At 64.1% G+C, this 22623-nt stretch overlaps 3 protein-coding genes across 4 annotated transcripts; 2 read left to right on the top strand and 1 right to left on the bottom strand.

Moving 5' to 3' along the window:
* Positions 1-1421: 1421 nt before the first annotated feature.
* On the top strand, positions 1422-3755 carry PPP1R27 (protein phosphatase 1 regulatory subunit 27). Its single transcript, XM_069799538.1, has 3 exons — positions 1422-1954; positions 3065-3215; positions 3447-3755. The coding sequence occupies exons 1-3, from the start codon at positions 1768-1770 to the stop codon at positions 3568-3570; spliced, it is 462 nt and encodes a 153-aa protein (XP_069655639.1). The 5' UTR covers positions 1422-1767; the 3' UTR covers positions 3571-3755.
* Positions 3756-3869: 114 nt separating this feature from the next.
* Positions 3870-6009, top strand: MCRIP1 (MAPK regulated corepressor interacting protein 1). Its single transcript, XM_069799539.1, has 5 exons — positions 3870-3924; positions 4012-4061; positions 4131-4249; positions 4356-4454; positions 4567-6009. The coding sequence occupies exons 2-5, from the start codon at positions 4054-4056 to the stop codon at positions 4629-4631; spliced, it is 291 nt and encodes a 96-aa protein (XP_069655640.1). The 5' UTR covers positions 3870-3924; positions 4012-4053; the 3' UTR covers positions 4632-6009.
* A 5614-nt stretch (positions 6010-11623) lies between these two features.
* Positions 11624-21825, bottom strand: GCGR (glucagon receptor). Of its 2 annotated transcripts, none has more exons than XM_069799537.1 (14): positions 21576-21825; positions 14986-15150; positions 14610-14706; positions 14378-14485; positions 14092-14213; positions 13904-14010; positions 13610-13763; positions 13385-13544; positions 13235-13295; positions 12897-12966; positions 12643-12731; positions 12397-12535; positions 12233-12274; positions 11624-12155 (listed from the first exon to the last, which is right to left on the bottom strand). In XM_069799537.1, the coding sequence occupies exons 2-14, from the start codon at positions 15037-15039 to the stop codon at positions 11919-11921; spliced, it is 1440 nt and encodes a 479-aa protein (XP_069655638.1). In that variant the 5' UTR covers positions 15040-15150; positions 21576-21825; the 3' UTR covers positions 11624-11918. The 2 variants fall into 2 exon arrangements, with proteins under 2 accessions (XP_069655638.1, XP_069655637.1); XM_069799536.1 differs by having other exon boundaries at positions 11624-12145; positions 21576-21761.
* Positions 21826-22623: the final 798 nt, after the last annotated feature.

Here is a 22623-nt window from a genome sequence, read left to right as displayed (position 1 = left end):
GGCTGGTTAGTGGTAGCTGCCTTGCGTTTTGGGGTGGGGAGGAAGAGAGCACTGCTAGTAAGAAGTTCCACTGGAAGGTGCTGGCTAGGACTCTGCTCAGAGAGGTCCATTTTTGTGGAGCCAGTTAAAGTGTAAACAAGGCTGAGCTCTGCAGTGGTTCTCCCCTGTTTATGGTCTGAGACCTTGCTCAGCTCAGAGGAGGGGGGCTTTTCTCATACACCAAGGCTCCTCTCAGCAGAGCAGGACTCCATCAGTTGTGTTTTGTACACAGCTAATTGCTGTTCCAAGAAAGCAAGCTAAAGTGTTCTGTCTCCACAGCAGATAGCTCAGCCTCCTATTGCACTGTGTTCTGTCTGATGTAACCCTGAGCAGAGATGCTTGGCAAAAAGATCAATGCATTTGCCAGAAGATAAACAAGTGCAGGCAATTCTCAGGTGCGTGGCTGATGAAGCTGTTGGCATCACTGCTGGCAGGGGTTCAGGACAAGGGTCTGCTGCAGGGCGGGGCAGAATGAAATCTCTGTGACTCCTAACATGGTACAGGGATTTTTCCTGACACCTGCCTGGACAATCCCCATCAGGATGAAACAGAGCACAATGTGCTTGTGTATCTGAAATGACCAAACTTTGAGGGGAAAAAGCATGGAGGAGCAGTTGTTGCTTGAACCCTTGATGGATCTGAAAGATTCCTCTGTGGTAGATGATCTGCTTTGGGCCTTTGACAGCCACAGCTGGAGAGTAAAGAATGCAGGAATTGTCTGGTGGTGGTGCTATTCTTCAGCTATTTTTCTGAGGCTGTTCTGTAGAAGTCTGCCCTTCTGTAGCAGCTGGTTCCAAGTTTGAAGTAGGACATCGAACACCACAGACTGGCATTGTAGGCTTCTGGTTCTGTGCCTGCATCAGGAGCACCAGCAGCACCTATGTCCTTGTGAGGGCACAGATGATATCCAATGTGCTGGTGGTGTTCTCCATGCTTAGCTGTACGCTGTCTCACAGTCGTGCCGGGTAGCACAGCTCATTCTGCTCCTTTCAAGTTGTCTGATGCAACTACAGGAGAGTGACTTAGCTCTGAATGTATTTGGCACCATAGCTCTGACACGTCTGCAGTGTGCTGGCTGGTCAGTACATGAGCGGCTGGTTCCCCTCACTTGGTGATCCTGTGTGTGTGAGGGCTCGCTGCTGGGAAGTTCTGTTTTCAGGCCCTTGGGCTCCTCTGAAGGGCTATCCATGCAAAAGCAAGAGTAGATTTGACCCTTTGGATGGGCACATCAACAGGTGGGTGGTAAGATGAGACACCAACTTCTGCCCAAAAGTGGGAGGCTGCAGGCCTGGGCAGCTCGATTACGAAGTATCGTGGCAAACAGCATGAGCTGCATGTCCTCAAAATAGCCCACGGGAGCCTATATAATGCGATGCCGCTGGAGAACCATCAGTCCTGGGCCAAGGGCCTGCGGGCGAACTGTGTGTGCCCAGCGCCACCTCCTGCATGTGCCATGGGAGTGTAGGGAAAGCCCGGTGGCTGCCACTTTCCTGCCAGCGAGGGGGACTTGCACCCACTGGGGACACAGACACGGGCGCGGAGGGAGCACAGCGGTGTGGGTGCCATCACACCTCCATAGCGAGGAGGGACCTGACAGGCAGAAGAGAAAGCAGCGCTTCGAGGCCAGCGAGTGGTAGGGCCGAGGACTGAGCAACTCCGGCTGCTCCTACAGCCCCCCATGCCTCTGCTCCTCCTCTTCTTCTGCAGTGTCTGAAGGCTGCGATCAGCATGAAGGACTATTACCCAGCCTCAATGCCCCGGTACAGTCGGTACGCCCGGAGACTGAGAGCCTCACGCACTGTGCACTTCCCCAATGATGTCGTCTTTCAGGACCACATCAGGCAGGGGGACCTGGAGCAGGTGGGCAGATTCATACGTGCCAGGAAGGTGACGCTGGACACCATCTACCCTTCTGGTGAGTGCTGCCAGGGTTGGCAGAGCTGGAATCTGTGTGGCGGCATGGCTCAGCTGGGCCACGAGGGAGATGAGCGAGCTGTATGGCCAAAACTAGGATGTGGGCCACCTTCAGCAGGGTCACAGGTTGGAATTGAGTCATTTTCCTCCCTAGTGAGGAGTAGTGCCCCCAACGTTGCTAAGCAGCACCCAAGAGAGCCCTGTGCCAGTGCCCCAACATCTCCCCTCAAGGGCACAGTCAGCGTATGCTGCGGGAAGGGGGCAGTTTGCCCCCTGGGTCCCTTCAAGGCATGACGGCACACCTGCAGTGTGGTGTGACCTAGAAAAGCAGCAGTGAGCACAGGCTGGTCTGTGGAGCTCTGGATGGGACAGTAGGGCTCTTGCCTCTGCCCCAGTTTGGGGGAAGAGTGGGGAGAAGCAAGGCTCTGCATCTTGTGTCTGACTCTGTCCATTTCTCACCAACACTGTTCTCTCTTGCGCGTCCGGATCCGTGGACTTGCGGCACTTATGTTTCTGGGGGAGGCATTGTGTTACGTTTGCACCCAACCTCACTAGCAACTGTTTCTGGAATGCCTTGATCCGCACTGGCTGGTGCAGAGCCCAGATTTGTCCCTTTCTTGTGCTTGGCTTCAGCTTCTGCTGTCACATGGCTAGGGAGACAGGGTCTCAAATGACCCCGTGCTTCCTCCTATCTATACTGATTGCTTCATTACTTGCTCCGTAAGCAGCTTCTGAAACTTGGACAGAGCAGGACCCTGCAGCCACTCTTCTCAAGTCACCATGTGAGTCCTGGCTGGGACTTGGGGCAGGCCACTGGCCGGGAGCTCTGCAGGAGAGGGCAGCTCCTCCGCCCTTACAATCTGTCCTGCCTTGCCTAGAGGGGAGGTGGCTGCTACGCCATCTTAGATGAGGTATTTATGGTGTGGAAGGGGAACAGAAACCTGCAGCAGCTCCTCTTGCTTCCTGTCTTTGCTTCTTTCCCCAAGCTCATCTCCCCAGTAATGAGGGTTTGCTGGCACCCCTCTTTCCTGGGCTGTGGACAACCTGCACTTGTAAGCTCAGCATTAAGACTCCCTGCCCAGCCCAGCGCTAACAAATCCTTTCCCTCTAGGCATGGCAGCCCTCCACGAAGCTGTGCTTACTGGAAACCTGGACTGTGTCAAGCTCCTGGTCAAATATGGCGCAGACATCCACCAGAAAGATGAGAACGGGTGGACACCCCTGCACATGGCCTGCAGCGATGGCTACGCTGACATAGCCAGGTGAGGAGCCCCTCGCCTGGGCTGTGACAGGACACCCCTGCGTTGCAGAGCCCCAAGAACCGCAGCCAACAGCGACAGGGCTGGAGCGGGCTCTGGGCGCCTCGTCCTAGGAGGGTGCTCGGTACTGGTGGTGCACGTGGGACCACCTGGGCCTTAGAGCTCCCTGTGGCCGGGGGTCAGGGCAGTGGGCTCTGGGGGGGCCCGGCTGGCTCAGCTCCCTGCCTCCTGCAGGTACCTCATCTCCCTGGGGGCCAGCCTGGAGGCTACCACCGACGCCGGGGAGAAGCCCTCGGACCTCATCGACCCCGAGTACAAGGACCTGGTGGAGCTCTTCCAAGCCACCACGATGGACTGAGGCGGGGCACGGCGAGGAGCAGGCCCCGAGGGCCGCGAGGGGCCGGGGCGGCGGGGCTGTGCCGGGCCCGAGGGCCGGGGCCGGGCCTGGGCTGGGCCTGGGCCGGCGGCCGGGCGGGGGCTCGCTCGGTACCGCGTCTCGGGAACCACTTTGTACTTTTCCAATAAAGCATCTCGGACACCGCCGCCGTCGGGCCTTGCGCGGGGGACCGGGGACGGCGGGTGGCGTCGGCCGGGGTCGCGAGTGTGGGCGGGGCTGGGCCGGGCCCGACGGGGCGGGGGGCGGGGTCGCGCCTGCGCGCTGCGGCGCTTCCGTCGGGGCCCGAGGGCGAGCGGAGGCGGGAGCCGGGCCCAGGTGAGGGGCGCGCGTTGCCATGGCGACGGGCGGGGGCCGGCCCGCGGCCTAGCCCCGGCCTGGCCGCCCTCTCCTTTCTCCCCGCAGCCGCGCCGAGCCGAGCCGCGCCGCCGCCGCCGCACCGCCGCCATGGCCAGGTGAGCCCCGCCCGGCCCCGGGCCCAGCCGCGGCTCCGGGCCTGGCTCAGCCCCGCGCTTCGCTTTCAGCTCCCCCGTGTCCCGCGTGGTCTACAACGGCAAGCGGAGCGGCGGCCCGCGCTCCCCCGGCGCCGGCAGCGAGATCTTCACGCCGGCCCACGAGGAGAACGTGCGCTTCATCTACGAGGGTGAGCGGGGGAGGAGGCCGCGGGGCTCGGGGGGGGTCCCGGGGCTCGGGGGGGCCCGGCCGGGCCTGCACCCGGGCGAGCGGCCCCCTCACCCGCGTCCCCGCAGCCTGGCAGTGTGTGGAGCGTGACCTGCGCAGCCAGATGGGCTCCGAGCGCGGCCTGGTCGAGGAGTACGTGGAGAAGATGCCGAACCCTAGCCTCAAAGGTGAGGGGGGCGGGGGGCACCCTCCCCCGGCTCCTGCCGGAGGAGACGGCCGGCCCTGGGGAGGGCTGCGATGCGGCCTCTGCCGCCAAAGGCTCTCCTGTCTTCCCTGCAGCGTTTAAACCTGTCGACCTGGGTGATCTGAAGAGGAGGAACACACAGGATGCAAAGAAGTCCTAAGGCGGGTCCTCCCTGCAGATCGGCTGGTCTCCTAAGGTCCTCAAGCAGATTTAATTTGAGATTTTGTGTTGATTTCCTCCTCTGGTCCGTACTCCCAAAAGCCCGCGGGAGAGCCAGTCAGCTTTGGGGCTGGCTCTGAAGCTACCTGAAATCAAAGATGCTCAGGGGCTCACCGAGGATGCCCAGAGCCTGTTGCATAGGATTCCAGTCCCCCACTCATAGCTTTCTCTGACCTCAAGCTGTCCTTACCCACTTCATGCTGGGCTCGCAGATCTCCCGTTCTCCTTCCATCTCTGCCCTTGGCCTGTTGAGTACATGGGCTCCCTGGGCTCTGGTGTGCAGCGGGGCAGAGCAGAGCAGCTGTGTTGTCAGTAGAGGCAGCGCTAGTTCTCCGCTCGCTTCTGTGCACCAGGGATCCACAGCTGCTGGGGCGGGCTGGGGGGAGAAGGAAGGAGAGTTGCTTCTGTCCTTCTGCCTCGGGACAGACAGGCAGCCCCAGTTCAACACCCTTTGTGCAGCTGACTGCTGGGCAGGTCACAGTCTGGCTGTTCCTTGCTCCCTTGTGGGAGGGCTTAATTTGTACCTGGGCTGCTAGCACTTGGGACTCACAGTGCTGCCAGAGCTGGTGGGTCTGTATCCGAGGCGGGATTTTTCTTTGTGCTTAGATGGGGCCAGGTGTCTGTGGTGCTGGAGCTGCTCCTCTCTCCCTGCAGATGGAGCGAGACAGGGTGTCAGCACTGGCCCCAGCCCCAGGCGCCTGAGAGGTGCTCAGAGGGGGGTGTTGTGCTGCGTTCAGGCCCCCTGCCTCAGTACTCTGGCAGCTCCATGGGAGGTGGCAGCAGTGGGGGGCGGTTGGTGCTGACTGTGTGGAAAGAAGCTCGTTGGCATCCTTGCCTGAGCAGCGCCGTGCTGTTTTATACTAACACCATTTTCCAGACGTGCACCCTTGGAAGAGAACTGGTGGAAATGTCACTGTGGGGGAGCTGCCATGGTTAGTGTAACTCACACTGGGGTGGGCTTTCTTGGGACCTTCACTCCTGGCAAGGCTCAGGTGGTTTCTGCATCATCGCCTCTGAGTGAGGGAGAGCGACTGTGCCATCCTCGCCTGTTTGAGCAGAGCAGCCGTGCCAGCTGGGGGGCTGCTCTGTGCCCCCAGAAGACCGTGGGGAGTGGCGGGAGCAGCCCCCTGCCTGCCTGTGCTCCGAGCCGGCAGGGAGGGGGCTGCCAGGGGCTCTGCCCCATGCCAGTGGGCTTTGGGAGGGGTGTGGGGGAGTTGTGGCTGCCATTACCTTTCCTTTGTTGAGCTATACTGTTCCCTTTTTTTTTTCTGTTGTCTGTCACTTGAGGAGTGTTGTAAATAAAAGCTGGTGTCCTTTTGGGTCTGCCTCTGTGTGACGCTGCCACCACAGCTCCGCAGCTGCCTTGGCCAGGCGCAGGGCCGATCCGTCGGCTGTTGGCCACAGGGGTTGTGTCCGGTGGTGGAGCAGCGTGCAGGATGCTGCCAGGCTGCTCCTGATGGTGATGGTGTGCCGTGCCTGGCTTGACACTGCAAAGGCCTGGGAGAGGTTTGTCTCAGCTGCGGCATCCCGGTGAGCTGTTCCCTGCCTGATCCTCTCTTGGTTGCTTGGCTGCCTGTGCCCGCAAGCTGCATGTGCACGCTGGTCTCTCAGTCCTGGCCCGTGTACGCCTGCAGCCTTGCTGGGGCAGGGGCCTTGTTCTTCCCTTTTTTAGACTTCCACAACGTTCCTATTTTGTTGAAGCCCTGTGTTTTCCATTTTACACTTCAGCGCTGGCAATAAAGGCCGGGGCTTTCTGTGCCTTTTCAGGCCTGATCAAGTCCTAAGGAGAAGTAACGCAGAGAGCAGAAGCTGCCTCTTACTTTTATTTCTTTTATTTTTTTTCTAGGAGGGATCTTGGCCTTGCATTTGCTCTGGGCTCTTAACTTCACCGCAAGCATGTGCAGCCTGGCACTGCGTGCTGGTAGCACAATGCCCTTGGGCTCTGGCAGCCCTCCTGCAAGCCAGCATCCTAGGAGCTGTCGCTGGACCAAAGATTTAAATGTTGAGACTATTAATACACTCGTATCCTCTTCCCTCCCCTGCTTTAATGGCATTTAAACTATACTTAGCATTGCTAGAATTTCTCCTCAAGTGCATCTCTACACTTAGCCACGACCCTGTTTACCTCCCATCACCAAAACATTCCCGGGATGCACGCATGCCAGGCGCACTGCCCAGTTCTGGCACAGCGGGACGGTGCCTCGGCCCCCTGTTGCTGCCGACTCCGCCGGAGCCGCCCATGGGCCCGCTTCCTTGCCCCGTCACTGCCAGGCCCCGCTTCCCCGCAGCCAGTGGGGAGTGAGTGCCCTTGGGGGAGCACGGGCAAGAGGTGACAGTTCTCGCTGTCGTGGCCCCTCTCCTTCGACTTTTCCTGCAGGACGGGCCCCGCGGTGTGCCCCACGTCTGGGGAGCGCGGTGGACGAGCGGCTGCCCTGGCTGGAAGCCCCGAGCGCGTCTGGAGCCGTGTGTCCTGGAGCCGTGCGTCCCGAGGGTATGGGAAGGGGCTCTGCTGGGGCTGGTGGCACTGGAGGAAGGCAACCCATACCAGCCTGCTGGTTGGGGGACCCCCTGCACCTCGGGGCCGCTGAGGGAGGGAGCGGTGCGAGGGGAGCGGGATGAGGCTGTTTGCGTGGGCAAGAGCTGTCCCAACACACCAGCAGCTGGCCAGACTGCAGCAGCCCCCGAGCAGCTCGTCCGTGGGTCGTGCCCCCCGTGTTCTGGTGTGCAGAGCTGCAGCTGGCTGGCTCGCTGCTCTGATGGCTGGGCAGGGACGGCTCATGGCCAGGTGCGGGATGGGGTCTGTGCAGTGCCGACCCCCCTTCCTTGCCAGGACAGGCAGGCTGCTGGCCAGCTTCCACAGAGCCCGGCACTGTTCCCCATGGCTGGGTGCATGCTGCAGACTTTGTCTGGGACTGTCCTGGAGGCTGCAACAGTGTCCCTGAGCCTGAGAGCACGTACGGGGGTCCTGCAGCCCAACCTTGCCAGCCTCTGCCTTGTTTTTCTCTTGGCTTGGGTGCTGTAAAGCCAGAGGCAAAGCAGTCGCTCAAACTCTAATGAAATGTCATACAAAAATCATTCTATAAACAGGCGATTTTTATAAAGACTAATAACAAACCACAGGGGTGAGGGCGGTGAGGTGGCACAGGAGAAGTTGGAAGTCAGGTGGCGGGGTGGGTGCCCCTGCAAGGCAGAGAGGCCGCAGGCCAGAGAAATCAGGCTGTTTACCTATAAAAATCAAACTCGGCAAGGGTTTATTTTCCCTGTGACTCGGATACGGTGCTTATCATTAGATTAAACGGTGGGAGGAAGAGAGGTATGTGTTGTATCATTGAATTAAGCGTTGGGAAGAGGGGACGGCAGCAGGCAGAATCTACTTAGAAGACCAATTTGCAGTGCTCAATTCCCTTGATGAAGTGGGAGTATTCCTGCGAGGCGCCATGGCCCCGGGGTGCCTGGCTGCAGCCGCGGGGGTGCCACTGCCTGGGCAGACCGGGTCCGGCAGCGAGTGGTGATTTATTGCTCTGGCCCCATTCCACGCCTTGGGGTTTAGCCCCACAGCCAGGGACTCGCGCTGTGGCCGAGTCTGGCCTCTGCCCCCCAAGCACCTCTAAGGAGGAAATTTTTTACGCTGAGGGTGGTGAAACACTGGCCCAAGTGACCCAGAGAGGTGGTCGATGCCCCATCCCTGGAAACATTCAAGGCCAGGTTGGACAGGGCTCTGAGCAACCTGATCTAGTTGGAGATGTCCCTGCTCATGGCAGGCGGGGTTGGACTAGATGACCTTTAAAGGTCCCTGCCAACCCAAACTATTCTGTGATTCTCTGATTCTCTGCCTGGGGCATGCAGGCTGGTGAGCTGGTGGCAGCGCGCCTTTGTTCTACCGGTCAGGCAGCTGAGATCTGTGCCTCTGTGTGTGTGCGTGTGTGTGTGTATATTTGTGAGCGTGCCTGTGTGTGAGTGTGCCTGCATGCGTGTGTGCATTGTGCAGGTTGTGCTGCCTGAGATGTACCCTGGGGAGGTGTGGGCGTGCAGGCTGTGCTGCCAAGACGTGCACCCCGGGCTGCTATCAGGGTGCACATGGGGGTGACACCTGCTGCGGGCAGTGCCCGGCCACGGCAGGGGGGGGTCCCTCAGCCCCAGCCTTCACTGCTGCCCACGGGCAGCTTCCTTCAAGCCAGCCACATCTTGCTTGCCCCGTCCCGCAGCCCGGTGCAGGGTGGGTGCCGTATGCCGCAGGCTCCCACTGTGAGTGGAGGCTCTGTCCTCAGCCCTGGGTTCAGCCAGAGCCCTGGCAGCCAGTGGGCACGGCAGCACAGAGGCGGCAGGCTGTCCCCTTCCAGAGACTCTCTGCGGTGATGGGAAAGGATGCTGACGGCAGTCCCGTGGGAGCTAACTCCTTGGGCCAGGGCTGGCCCTGCTCCCAGGGGCTGCGGGCACCCTGCTCCCTCCCTCTGGGGTCCCAGGAGCTGTGCGGCTCCTGAGGAGGGGCTGTGCCCAGCAGTCCTGGGGGTCTGTGTGTGCCCGGGAGCTGCTGGCCAGGGCACATGGCTCTATGGGAGCAGGGGGATGACCAGGACACAGTGGCTGCAGGCTCAACCCTGTGGCACCAGCAGTGCCCCAGCTTTGGGGTGGCAGCCAGGCTGGTGGCAAGTGCTATGGGGCCACGTTCCAGCGGGCCCCAGCGTGGGCTGACATCGGGCATTTGCATGAGGCTCCTGGCCACCGGCAGACACTGTCCCTGCTCAGGGCTGTGCCCGGTGCTGCCAGCTCTGACCCCCGGCCAGCCCCTGCCACGTGCCTCAGCCCCCTGAGTAGGGAGAAGGTGGAGGCCGGGGATCTGCCACCCCTGACACGGACCCCTCGGGGTGCCAGAACCAGCTAGCCTGTGAGCAGGATGGCGGGACACAACAAGGGGCTGTGCGGGGGACATGGGGCAGTGCGGGAGCTGCCCCATGGCCCCGGGGGACACAGGGCATTGCTGCAGGGACACCCTGTGAACTGGGGCTGGCTTGGGGTCCCTGAAGGGTCCCTGTTGTGGTGTGGCAGACACGGGGCCCCCACGCTGCGTGTCACTCCTCCTGGACAGGGTCTGGGGGTGCTCATGCCCTTGGTGCTGTGGGGCCAGCAGGGCCCCGGTGGGGTGTCACGGGGGATGACAGTGGGGTGTTGTCATGGCAATGCTGGAGCAACAGGCGCAGGGCCTGGTGCCGAGTGATGACCATATTTACCTTCCCAGAAACCGCTTTGTGCTCCAGCAATTTGCCTCAATTAGGCTCGTTACCACGTCAGGAGGCCGCAGTGACGGCCCTGGCTGTGGGGGCCAGTGGCTCTGCGGGGGCTGCCCGGACCGGCTCTGGCGCCCTGGCTCTGGGCAGGGTCTGTCCCTGTCCCCCTCCCCATCCTCATCCCTGCACCTGGTGGCCCACGACCCCTGCACTCCCGTCCCCTTACCCGCTCAGCCCCACAGCACCTCTCCCCCATGGGTAATGTGTCCCTACAGCACCACCATGCTGCCCCACAGCACTGCTGCCACAGGCTCTCAGCCTCCAGCACCATGGCCCAGACCCCTCCGCCGCCCCACATCCCCGCTGCCTGCGCTGCACCGGCCCCTGGACGCCGGGTCCCCGCTCGGCCGGGGCAGACGGCAAGTTGTCAAGTAAACAGAGGAAAATTACTGCATGCTCGGCACGGCGCTGCTGCTGGGAGCCAAGCACTGCACAGCCGGGGCCAGCGCTGTGGGCATGCCCTCCCCATGCCACGGCCAGCCCCACTCACGCCCTCGCAATGGTCTGGGACCCCGCCACCCCCCGGGCAGACAGCGTGGCTCCCGCCGTCCCTCGTGCCAGCCAGCATGGGTGGGCAGGGCCATGGCGGTACAGGTGATGCTGAAACAGGGTGGTAGTTGGTGGGGGGGCGGCCGCCCGCCCAGTGCTGCTGTTTACTGCATGGGACTGCCGGTGGCTGCCGTGGCACAGCTCCAAGCACTTGCCCCGCTCGTCATGTCCCCTGCGCCGGGCTGTGCGTGGGGTCTGGACAGCCGGGAACCATCATCTGCTCAGGGCCAGGCAGGGACAGCCACGCAGGGTGACAGGCAGCGCCCCGTGCCCAGAGTCCACAGGCAGCAGGGGGTCATGGCAGGGCTGGTGTCTGTCCCGCCACCGCCCGCCGGGCAGGGTGACCTCAGCCGGGGAGGTGCGCCTGCCTAATCCCTGCACACCAGGCGATTGTGGTGCCCAAAGCCGCAGCATCCGGGCTTAGCGCTCATGTGCGCAGCACAAGCCTCTTAGGGTGCTGGCCTGCCGCGCTCCCTCCCCACCACGGACAGCCAGCCCAGCCTGCTGACAGAGGGGGGCCCACAGCCCCGCACACCATGGCACTGCTCACGGTGCTCAGCGCTGCCCGTGGCTGCTGCCCGTGGCTGCTGCCCGGCCCGTGGCCCGGGCTAGCTCCCAGGAGAGCAGGGGTGCCGGCGGGCAGAGCCAAATGATTTAATTAAGGGCTCCTGGCAGCGAGAGGACAGAGCCGATTAGCGGCCAGAGGAGAGCGTGTGCTGGCAGGGAGCTGGAGCCCCGGCCGGCAGCGCTGCAGCTGCTGCTGCCTCATGTCTGCCTCGCTCACCTGTGTGGGGCCACGGGACAGGCAGCAGGGCTGTGGGGCAGGCTGTCTTCTGGTGCAGCCCATCCATGCTGGGTGGCCCACCTCCTCGTCCGTGGCTATGGCCATCAACCGTGGGTGCTCGGGGGCACGGTCTGGGGCCACAGTGTCCCTAGTCCCCACACCCTGGACAGAAAGGCGGACACAGAGCTGGCCCTGCAGCCCGGCACAGGCCCACACCTATTTACAGTTACGACAGATAAATTACAGCACTGCGCCAAGGGTCTCAAAGGCACGCGAGGGCAGCACCACAGGATGAACCCCCCACCCACCCCACAGATCCCCTCCCCACAGAGGTCCAGGTTCCGCTTGCCATGTGTCACCTGCAGCCAGCCCAGCCGCGTCCATCGTCCCGTGCGTGCCCGGCACAGCGCAGCGTCCTCACCAGGACAGGCAGGGTCCCACACAGCCTGCACGGTGCCCGGAGGAGGATGATGCTGGGAAGGGAGGTGGTGGCTGCCCCAGCAGCGGAGCTGGCACAGCCCTCCCACTCCAGCTGCAGGCTCAGAAGTGGCTCTCGGCCGTGGTCTCGGGGAACTCATAGCAGTGGTGCCGGTCCCCCAGGGCGAGGTGCTCAGCGGTGCTGCGTCCAGTCCTCTCGAGGTAGCGGGTGCTGGGGCACGCGGCGGCCGGGCTGTGCCCCAGCCCGTTGGTGCAACCGCTCACTAGCTGGTGCTTCTCGCAGGCGCTGCCGGCACCATTGCGGGTGCTGGGCGTGTGGCTGTACGTGTGCTTGTACTCCTCTGCCAGGTCCTTCCCCAGCTTCCAGCGCTGCCACCTCTTCAGCAGCTCTGCCTGTACCTGCAGGCAGCTGCCGTCAGTGTGGGCCCGCGCCCAGCAGCTGCCCAAGCTCCCCACGGCTGCCCACTTCCGTGCCATCCTGCTCACCTCCTTGTTGACGAAGCAGTAGAGAATGGCCACCAGCATCCCCTGGGTGGAGGGAGGAGAGGCATGAGAGGCGCCTGGCCAGACCCCAACCCCAACTGTGGTCTGGTCCCTCCCAAGATGGAGGGTCCCCATGGAGTGCCAGTCCCGTGTGGGGCTGGGCTCACCTGGAAGGAGCTCAGGAAGAGGTCGAAGAAGAGCTTGACATAGCGCAGGGTGCCCTGGGCATGCTCATCCGTGACAAAAGCAAAGACCACCTCATGGATGCCCAGCAGCGGGATCAGCGTCAGTGTGGACTTGGCCAGCCTGCGCCATCAGTGGGGGGGGGGTCACAGGGTGGGCGCGCACACACACCCCCCTCCCCAGCGTGTGCACCATGGGCCTGCGGGGCCGGGGCTGTGCCCGCCACCCACCTGAACTTGTAGTCAGTGTAGCGCATTTGGTGCGCGCGGAGCTTGGAGACGAGGATCTGGATGATGCGGATGAAGATGAAGAAGTTGATCTGCAATGGAGCGGAGTGAGCCATGAGGGGCAGGGCTGGGCTGGGCAGGGGCAGGCAGGACAGCTCTGTCCCCTGCCCAGGGCAGCCCCTCTCGCACCAGGTTTGGGGCCCTCACAGACGCCGAGCGAGGGGCTGCAGTGGGCAGAGCCGCAGCCCCGGACTCACCAGGATGGCCAGGAACACAGGAAAGCGAAGGATCCACCAGAAGCCCATGTTGTTGTTGGTGGTCCAGCACCTGCAGAGGGGAGGGATGGGACTGCTGGGCAGCCCCTTGACTGGGCGGCTGCTGGAGCCTTGTGTGGCATCAGCAGCCCCAGCTGAGCAAGTGCCACGGCCTGGCACGCTGCTGCTTGCACGGGGCGATGGCGTGAAGCCTCTCCGGGGCTGTCACACCATCCCCACCATCCCTTGGTGTGTCCCATGTGCACCTGCCTGCACCCCGCACACCCATCCATGCCCCACACATCTGCAGTCACCGACCTGCTGCAGGGGCTGGTACTCACTGGATGTTTTCATAGAGGAATTTCACGACGACCCAAGGGATGAGGAACAGCACAGGTGCCCCTGGAGGGGAGGTGGGCAAGGGGCAGGTGAGGGACAGCGGGGGACAGGATCAGCGGACAGGGATGGGGAGCCAGCCCATCCGCACTCACCCCAGCCGATGCACAGGTAGAGGGTGAAGTAGCTCCTCTCAGAGAAGACGGCCACCACCAGGAGGTTGTGCAGGTAGATGCCCTCCACCAGCAGCCAGCAGTAGTTGGCCACGATGCCATACTGCATGAAGACTGTAGCCGTCCGGCAGCCTGCGGCTGCCTGTGGGCAGGGGTCAGGGCTGCCACACCGCCTGCGCCCCTGGCCCCGCCAGCCCCATGGCTCACCTCATCGCTCAGCCAGATGTGCACGTTGTAGTCGTCGATCTTGTCGCTGTAGTGGGTCTTGAGCAGGGCGTCGATGACCAGCACGGAGACGCCCTTCAGGATGAAGGAGGCGAAGAGGTTCATGTGGATGTAGTTCCTCATGCAGTGCAGCTTGCTGCAGAGGTGGGAAGCTGCTGTCAGTGTCCGCGCCCAGACCCCCAGCACGGCCGCCACCTGTCCCCCCACTCCCACCCCTGTCCCCCCAGCATGGCTCCCACCAGCCCCTGAGCTGGGCAGCCGTGCCCATGCCCCTACCTGAAGCCCAGCAGCAGGGCCAGAGCAAGGAGCAGCGCACACAGTGACACTGAGTAGCCCACAGTGTACATCACCTTGAAGCTAACATAGGTCTTGGCAAATTTTTCCTGGAGAGGGAGAGAGCAAATGAGGGCAGGGGCAGGCAGGGCAGGGAGCCCCGCACCAGCTGCCTCCCCAGCTCTGCCCACCTGCGCCTCCAGGTCCTCAGCGTCCAGCTCGCACTGCGTGGCATTGCGCAGGGACTGTCCCCGGGGGCCCGTCACCCACTGCCCATCGGGCCCGCAGGTCTTGAAGACATGTCTGTGCTTCACTGAAAGGGGAAGGGGGGGGGCGATGGGGTGTGCCAGGCCCCAGAGTCGCTGTGGGCACTGTGCATTGGCCCAGGCGTGACCGCCTGGAGCAGCATGTGCACACATGCATGTGCACACACAACACACATGCATACATGCACACGCGTACCCCCCCAGCCATTACCTTTCTGGTACCAGGGCAGGAACCAGGGGCAGGGGACGCTGGCGGTGCTGTTGGGCAGCGTGTCGGGCCAGCAGGAGAACTTGTCGAAGGTGCGGTTACAGACCAGCTCTGCGGAGGGACGGGACGGAACGGTGCCCTTGGTCTCACCCGTGCAGGGAGCCGGGTGCCAGGCCCCATACCAGCACCTCTCCCCCCAGGCCCCATCCTGCTGGGACCCTGCGCTGGCTCTCACCTGTGGGTGCGGGCAGGCGGCTCATGTTGCGGTAGCACTCCTCGCTGTATGCCTTCCATCTCTCGAAGAGGAAATCCGTGATCTGGGCGGAGGGGCCCTGGGGACACCGGGGAGCATCACCTGTGCCCTGCCCGTGGGGGCCACCATGCCTTGCCAGGCAGCGACCCCAGCTCAAGGATGGCCACGGGCGAGTGGAGGCTAACGTGCCATGCCGTGCTATGTGGATGGCAGGGCAGGCAGGAGAGGGCAGCGGCCGCTGCACAGCATGCCGTGGTGAGGGGCTGCTGCAGGCAGAGGTGAATTGGCGGTGGCTCGGGAGCAGGGAGCGGGCGGGGAGCGGGGCAGAGCACCATCGTGCATCATGGCCCGTCCTTACCTGGCAGCAAAGCAGCAGCAGCAGCAGGAGGCTGAGGAGACGTGGCTGGGACATCCCTCCGCTGGGCTGTGAGCCGCATGGGGAGCACGGCGGGGTGCCTGGCTTCCTACTGGCCCTCGGCAGCTCCTCTGCCCTGGCGGCGAGGGCCCTGGCACATGGGCGACCCTGCATGAGACACCGGGTCATGGCGATGCATGTGGCAGGACCTGTCCCGGGGCAGAGCTGGGTGATGCATGGCTGCAGCAGGCAGGCGCGGGAGGGGAGGCTGCCCCAGTGCAGAGCCAGCCCTGGTCACGGCACCATGCTCCTGTCCCCGTCCTCGCCCAACCCTGCCTGGCTTTAATGTTCAGCTGGTTGTCCGTGAGGCTGAAGAGCCGCTGTGTACCTGCCATTTCCTCCCCAGGACAGCATCGGAACTGCAGCCATACAACCCCTCTGCCTGCTGAGCCAAAAATCCCAGCCCCTGCGTGGTCGGTGTGCAACCACGCGTGGGACATCACCCCTGCGCAGGGTGGACCCTCGCACCTCCCCAAGGCAACACTGCCTCTGGACCCCCCTGCGCACAGACCTGGGCCGGGGCCGCCCCACGCTGTTGCCGGTGCCCAGCTGTGGGTCGGTGCTGAGCCCCAAGAGCCCAGGACCCCAGTGGCAGCCAGGACCCCTCCTCACGCCTGAGCATAATCTCAGGGCAGGGGCTGGCGCTGGGGTTGCCTCCCCTCCCCATCACCTCCCTGCTTGTGGCAGCACCGATTTCAGATCTGCTTCCAGCGGTGGAGGTAGCCAGGCCCCTGGGGTGGCCCTTGGAGTGCACTGTCCCTGGCCCCACAGGTCTCCCTGGTGGCAGCACCCACCCGAGGATAGAGGTGGGCAGGGAGCCGACAGCAGCGCTGGGATGGGGATGGCTGCCGGCTCCAGGGTGGTTAACCATTAACCCGCAGGGATCCCCGGCTCGCGGGGCTGCCGCGGCCCTGGGACCAGCTCAGCCTGGCCGTGCCGCCGTGGCTCCATGGCCCCAGCTCAGGTGAGCGGTGCAGTGCTTCAGCTGACGGGGTGCCCGGGAGCTCCTGCACAAAGCCTGGCTCACGAGGTGCCGTAATTCCCTCCATCCCCCTAAGCTGGTTACAGGGCTCCTGAGCGGGATTTCAACTCCTCCGACAAGGGGTCATTCTGACAGCAGCCCCACAGCACGGTGCGGCCATGTGGGCTGAGTGCAGCTGAGATGGGGGGACGGGAGAGACAGCAGTGCCCGTGCCACCGCAGACACTACGGCATCACCCCCCCCGGCCTCCCCCCCGGGTACCAGCCAGACCGCCGCGCTCCCCGACCAGCCACTGGTCCCAGGGCTCACTGCTCTGCCCATGCCTATTTTTATCCCTGGGAAAGCAGTGCTTCCTCCATGCAGACCCACTTGCCATGTCACAAGCAGCTGCATGAGAAGCTCATTAATCAGTGCGTGGGGCTCCAGATGCGGCTTGGGGAGCTGGACCTGCCAGTACGCGCCTTATTTAGACAGTCCCAGGACAGAAGGATTTGTCTCCTGGGACAGTCCTCTCTGGGTGGGCTCTGGGAACAGGGACCTCGGGTGGGCACCCAACAGCCACCTGCCCACCCCAGCATCCCTATCCTTGTCCCCCTGCCAGCCCCACCCCAGCTCTTCTGGCCTCATCCCCCTGCCACAGCCACCCCAGCATCCCTGTCCTCGTCCCCCTGCAACCCCACGCCAGCATCCCGCCCTGCCCCATCCTGCCGCTGCCATGGCCTGGCTCCATGGGAACCTCCCAGTGCCCAGCCCCTGCCCTGAGCATCCCTGCCCTGCTGCAGGTCAGCAACAAACTTGCTGCCAGACCCTCTCCACTGCTCGGGGAGGCAGCTTTGGGGCAGAGGTGTCTCTATTTTTAGCTGCCTGCAATGGGATTTAGCGGCAGGGAGGCCTCTGCCCTAGACTCCCCCCGGGCTGGCAGCTGCTCCTCCGGCCCCGGGGCCCTGCTGTGGCCAAGCTGGGCAGACTGCACTGGGTGAGGGGTCCTGGCGCACGGTGCTGGTCACGCTCCTCGCCTCGGGCACGGGGCTCCCCCCTTTGCAGCAGGGCCCTGCCCAGGCCCTTTGCCCCAGCTGCCCGCCGTGCCGTGCGGCCACAGCGCTGTGCCGGCCCCCCGCTCCCTGCGGTGCAAGGGACCCCCGGCAGTTTGGCCACCCCACGGTGCGCTCTCAGAGACGCAGGCTATTTCTAGCAGACACGTGGGCGTGCAGGAGTAGCTGTGGCCCAATTGTCCCTGGTTCAGCGCAGATGGGCAGCGGCAAGGAAGGAGCAGTGGTCGCATGCAGCTGCGACAGCGGGGTCTGGAGTGGCTCAGACCACCAGCAGCGCCAAGCACCTGCCTGGGAGCTGGCACTGCCAGCATCAGTGCCCGCAGTGCTCAGGGCAGCGGTCGCTGATGGCTGAGCATGCCATGGCCACCGGTGGCAGGAGCCCCTCTCAGCCGTGTCCACTGATTCTGGACACAGCACCATGGGAGGGACCCGGCTCCACGTCACCACCTCCCCTCACCCTGCCACATTCCCCTGCCTCAGCACCTCGTCCCCAGCCAGGACCAGGCTTTGGGGGGCCCCTGCCACACTGAGTTGTGGGCACTGGGTAGAGGGTGCCCAGCATACGAGCGGGCACATCTGCTGGGGCTGCGGTACACCGCAGTGGGCGCACAGAGGACTTTTGCCCCATGCTGGTGTTGGGTAACACGGCATGTTCCCGTGTCATGGCTCTGCGGCTGCTGACCCCTGCAGAGGCTGGGCTGCAAACACCCCGCGCTGCTCTGCTGCCACAGCTGCGAAGGGGAGATCTTGCGCTCGTGGTGGGAGAGGAGGAAAGAGGAACCAGCCCCGGGACGGCTGCGCCCAGGCAGGGAAGGGGTCAATGCCAGCAGCCCCAGCGCTGGGGGGCCAGAGGTGTCACACGCAGGCACCATCGTCTACCCTTGGGGTGGGGGCAGTGGGGCGGTTGCTGGCACCTGCATTCATGTGCTGAGCCTTTCCCAAGCCAGCGGTGCCAAACCCTGCAGCAGCAGGGGCAAAGCAAGGACCTCCTCTCCCCACCGACCGGCTTCCCTGCAGTCCCTGGACCTGCGGCTCATGGTCTGGCAGCCACCGGCCCCGGGGGGTTGCTGGCAGGCAGGGAACCAGGGTGCGCAGCTTGGGGAGGGTATGGGCCGAGCCGAGTACTGGGGCACGCTGTGCCACCAGGCTGCTGCCACCACTGCAGCATCACACCAAGCCATCAGGAATGGATGGAAACAGACTTGCGTTGGCATTTTTGCCCCCCACTTGTGGATGTGCAGCCCCTGCGCTGCCCTGCAGCAGCTCTGTGCTGGCATGGACCCCTGCAGTCAGCTGAGCGCCCAGCCCTTCCTGGGGGAGAGAGATGCTCTCCTCCTCCAACCCAGGTCAGCCTCCCTTCAGGGTTTTGCCACCCCGGCCCCTCTGGCTGGCACCTGGCTCCGGCTGGCATCACACGTGTGGAGGAACAAGCTCCACATCTGGGATCGCTGCAGCCAATTGCCACATGGATCAACGGCTTGGTGAAGCCTCCATGGGGACACTCATGGGCATCTGCAACGTGACCCAGGAGCACCCAGGCACAGCCACAGCCCCACACAAGCGCTGGGAGGCTGGCACAGCCTGCTGACCACAGCCCAGTCCCTCCACAGGGCTCTTGCATCCCTAGCTGGGGTGGGAACACAGCCTCCCCACAAGCGCAGCCCCACGCCCAGCACAGCACCGCTTGCTCAGGAGACAGCAGCAGGGGCTGCGTGCCCTCCATACACAGGGATTAGCCCCCAGTGCGCTAATGCAGTGCTTTCCACGGCTGGCTTGGCTTTGAGCTCAGAGCTACAAGCCAGCGCGGCAGGGGCTTCGGCACTTGGCAGGGGAGGGGACGGTGCAGGGCCAGAGCTGATGCAATGCCAGCGCGAGCCTGGCACTGCAGATGCTGCTCCACTTTCAGCCCAGGACCACGACAAGCAGAACAAGCGGTGGGGAGGCCCTGGAGGTCTGTCCCGCACCCTGCGCTGCCCCTGCCTGTGTTCCTGCCCTGAGCTCAGGGATGCCTCCTGTGCCCCACCTGCAATGCACAACTGCTCCAGTCCTCCCCCGTGAAGCAGCGAGTACCAGGAACTTTCGCAACAGCTGAACTGCCTGGAGCAGCCCTCATGCTGCAAGACCGCAGCTCGTTTGCACAGAGCTACATGATTATGGAAACACTGAGCGGCGGCACACGGAGAGAGCCGACGTCACTGGGCACCGACGATGTCGGGTTCTGTGTCACTTTGGACCAAGAAAACCTAAACCAACCCTGACAACGTTTTTGTCAACATCAACACAGGATGCAAACAAACGGCACTCGCCCCCCCCCCGCCCCGCCCCGTGCCATCAGGACAAATGCTCTTTGCATCACCTTCATGACTGCCCTGCTACTGAAAGGGACGGTCAAGGGCATCGTCCACTGCTGCCCAGTACCAGAGAGGGAGTGTGGTCTGCAAGCACAGCTGGCAGCCAGGCAGTGGTCAAATAAGCTTGCTGCCTGGCAGGCTCTGGTGAGGGGATGCTGAGCCACACAGCACCTTGGTCCTGGCTCAGGCAGACAGATTTTTCTTGTTCACCACATTGCATGAAAACCCGTGAAACACAGGAGGATGGCATGAGAGACATGGCATGACACGTGTGGTTAGCGTGTCACAGGGGAAGCACAGGACCAGGAAAAGCCTGGGAAAAGCCTAGGAAAAGGTCAGTGCAGACAGGCGTCTGCGCACGCACGCCTGCACTGGGAGTTCAGCACCTGCCTCCCCAGAGCAGCTTGTGTCACGAATGAATGCTGCGGTCATTACGGAGCTGGGGACAACCTCCTGGTACCTCACTGAGGAGTGAGCTCAAACCCTGCTCTGCCGAGGTGCAGATGTGCAAGTGACATTGGCCACAGCTGCCCCACCACAGCCCACCCTGGAAGAGGTTCTGGCAGGGTCCCTCCCTGTCCCAAGGTACCCGCAGCACCTGGGCACAGCCAGCCACCGGAGGCAGGTAGTGCGGCACTCATGCCCAGCCATCTGCTGGCGCCTGCTTCTCACAGCCAGGTTCCCCAGACCCCCGGATTTGGGGTAGACAGACAAGGACAGGGGCTGTGGCTGTGGGGGACACAGGGTAGGGCAGGATGCAGTGGAGGAGCACAAGGGGACAGAGCGGAATGGCCGTGCCATCTCCCCTGCATCCAGCTTGCCCAGAGTCTGCCTCTGCCTCTGCCTCTGCCTGGCACAGCGAGGTGCATGGCACAGCACTGTGCTTGGTGGCTGGTCTCAGCCCTGCACTGCTGATCAGGGCTTGCGGTCACATTTTTTCATTAACTATTTTTAATCCACATTTTGCCTCTTCTCCCTTCAGCCTTTTCTCTTTTCCACCCTCCAGGCAACAGAACATTAAAAAAATCTGCACCGCAGCTTGCAGAAAGGAGCGGGGATTGGTGGGAAGGACAGGAGCCGGCAGCTGGGGCGGCACTAACATGCCGAGGAGGGGTCCTGCGGGCCCTAAATTTTCCTGCTGATGCACAGATAAAGCCGAGGAAATCGCAGGGGCAACCACTGAATTTGGCATGTGTCAGGACACCCGCAACGTGCTGCCGAGTGCTGCATGGGGCAAGGCGGCTACACTACAGGGTGCGGGGCAAGGCACTGGGCAGATGCACGCTCGGCAGCGCTGGCTTGGCAGCAGTTGATGCCCTGTCCTCTGCCCATCCAGCCGCCACGGCTCGCAGGGAGCCAGGCTGACACTGGTGCGTCCTGCTCTCCCTTGCCGCCCCGAGGGAGCCGCCGGGCTGGGTAGCGCAGTGCCAGGCAGAGGTGATCTCGGCAGCTGCTTTGGAGATGCGCTTCCAACCACGAGGGCTGCAAGGTCACATACCCAACATGTCCTGGTTAAACAAAGCCATTTACCAACAGCGTGTTGACACAGCAGAGCTTGGGACAGAGTCACAAAGGGCACTCGCAATGGGCCCCTGCAACACCCGGTGAGCCTGGGGAGCACTGGGAAAGGTGGAAAAGTGTCCCCTGCTTCCACCCCTCAGCAAGAAAGCCGCAGGCACTTCTGTGCCCACGGCAGGGAGACCCCGCGGGCACCACCCCGGCGAGGGGCTTCTCTGGGAGATGCTCCCAGCTCGTCAGAGCCCGGCTGGTATCATTCGCCTCATTCGCCCAGGGCTCACGACAGCCACGGCAGCACGCAGGGGTGCCGAGTTGCCCCACGGCCCCTTCTCAGGGACGCCGGAGGCAGCGGCTCAGGCGGGGAGCGGGCGCAGCCCAGCCGGGACCTCCCCGGCCCAGGACACGCCGTGCCGAGGGGCTCAGCCCCACCGCGGCCGGCGCCCAGCACCGGGACGGCTCTAGGAGCTGCCGCTCCGCACTCCCGGGGCTCCAGCCGCGGCCCCGGGGATGCGCGGCCGCCACCCGAGTCCGCATCCACGCCACGGGGCGTGCGGCATCCCGCCGGACCGGGAGCCCCGAGACCGCGGGGATGGGCGCTGCCCTCCCTCCTGCCCCGCCCCTTCCCCGTACCTGTCGGGGCTGGGCTCGCGGCGGCTCCCGGGCGCATCTCGGTGCTGGCGGGGACCGGGACCGGGACCGGCGCGCTCGGCCGCGCCGGCGAAAACTTTTGCCGGAGCCGCGGCGGCGGCGGCTGTGGCGGCTCGGGGGGAGGGACCGGCGCGGGGGGAGGGACCGCGGGCAAGGAGCCGCGTCCCACCGCCCCGCTCCTCCCGCCGGCACGGGGGGCGGGGGGGGGGGGCGCAGCCCAGTGCCTCCCGCCCCGCCCCGCCCCGCCCGGCGCCGCCGGTCCCGGGTGCTCGGCGCTGCGCACGCCGCGGCGCTGCCTGCGCGGCCCCGCGGCACCGGCGGCCGCGCCCGGGAGCTGCGGGGGCGCCGGCGCTTGTCCCCGCCGCCGGTCCCCGCCGCCGGTCCCCGCCGCCGTCTTCTCCGCCCCGCCCCGCTCCCGGGCACCGGCTTCCCACCGGCGGGGACGGGGCGGACGGAGCGGCGGGGGCAGCTGGAGCGCACCGGCCCCCAGGGGAGAGGGACAGGGGGTGCCCGCGGCTCCAGGGGGGTCGGTGCAGCCCCCCACTGGGCGCAGCGGGGTCCGCCGGAGAGGACTCCCCCGGCCCCAGCGAGGCGGCAGGGCTTCGGGGCTCTCCTGCGGTCCCCGGGGGTTTCCCGGCACCGTCCCGTGTGTCCCCCCCTCTCCATCCCCATCTCGCGTCCCGGTCCTGCCAGTGCGCAGAGCTGGCAGCTCCTGCTGCGGGAGCAGGGCTCGCCCCCCCCGAGGACCCGGACAAACCTCCGCCGTGCAGCCGGGAGCTGCCTCGACCCCCGCGTTCTGGCCGCCGCTGGCGGTGACGGGTCGGTGTCTGCCGCACGCTGTCCTGCCGCAGCACAACCAGGTAAACACATCCCAGGGCAGCAGCAAACGCTCTGGGCACCCCCCAAGCCCCCGGGTCTGGGGCTGGAGTGTGGCCTGGGCAGAGACCCTGGCCACAGGGGTGCCAGCAACCGACCCACCGCCCTGCCTCAGCCCTTGGGCACAAACATATTTACCTTGGGCCAACAGCCG

This window comes from Haliaeetus albicilla, chromosome 12 (assembly GCF_947461875.1).
Source record: "Haliaeetus albicilla chromosome 12, bHalAlb1.1, whole genome shotgun sequence".
Lineage (NCBI taxonomy): Eukaryota > Metazoa > Chordata > Aves > Accipitriformes > Accipitridae > Haliaeetus > Haliaeetus albicilla.
The sequence above is the reverse complement of the archived record's forward strand: the minus strand, read 5'-3'. Positions and strand labels throughout refer to the sequence as shown.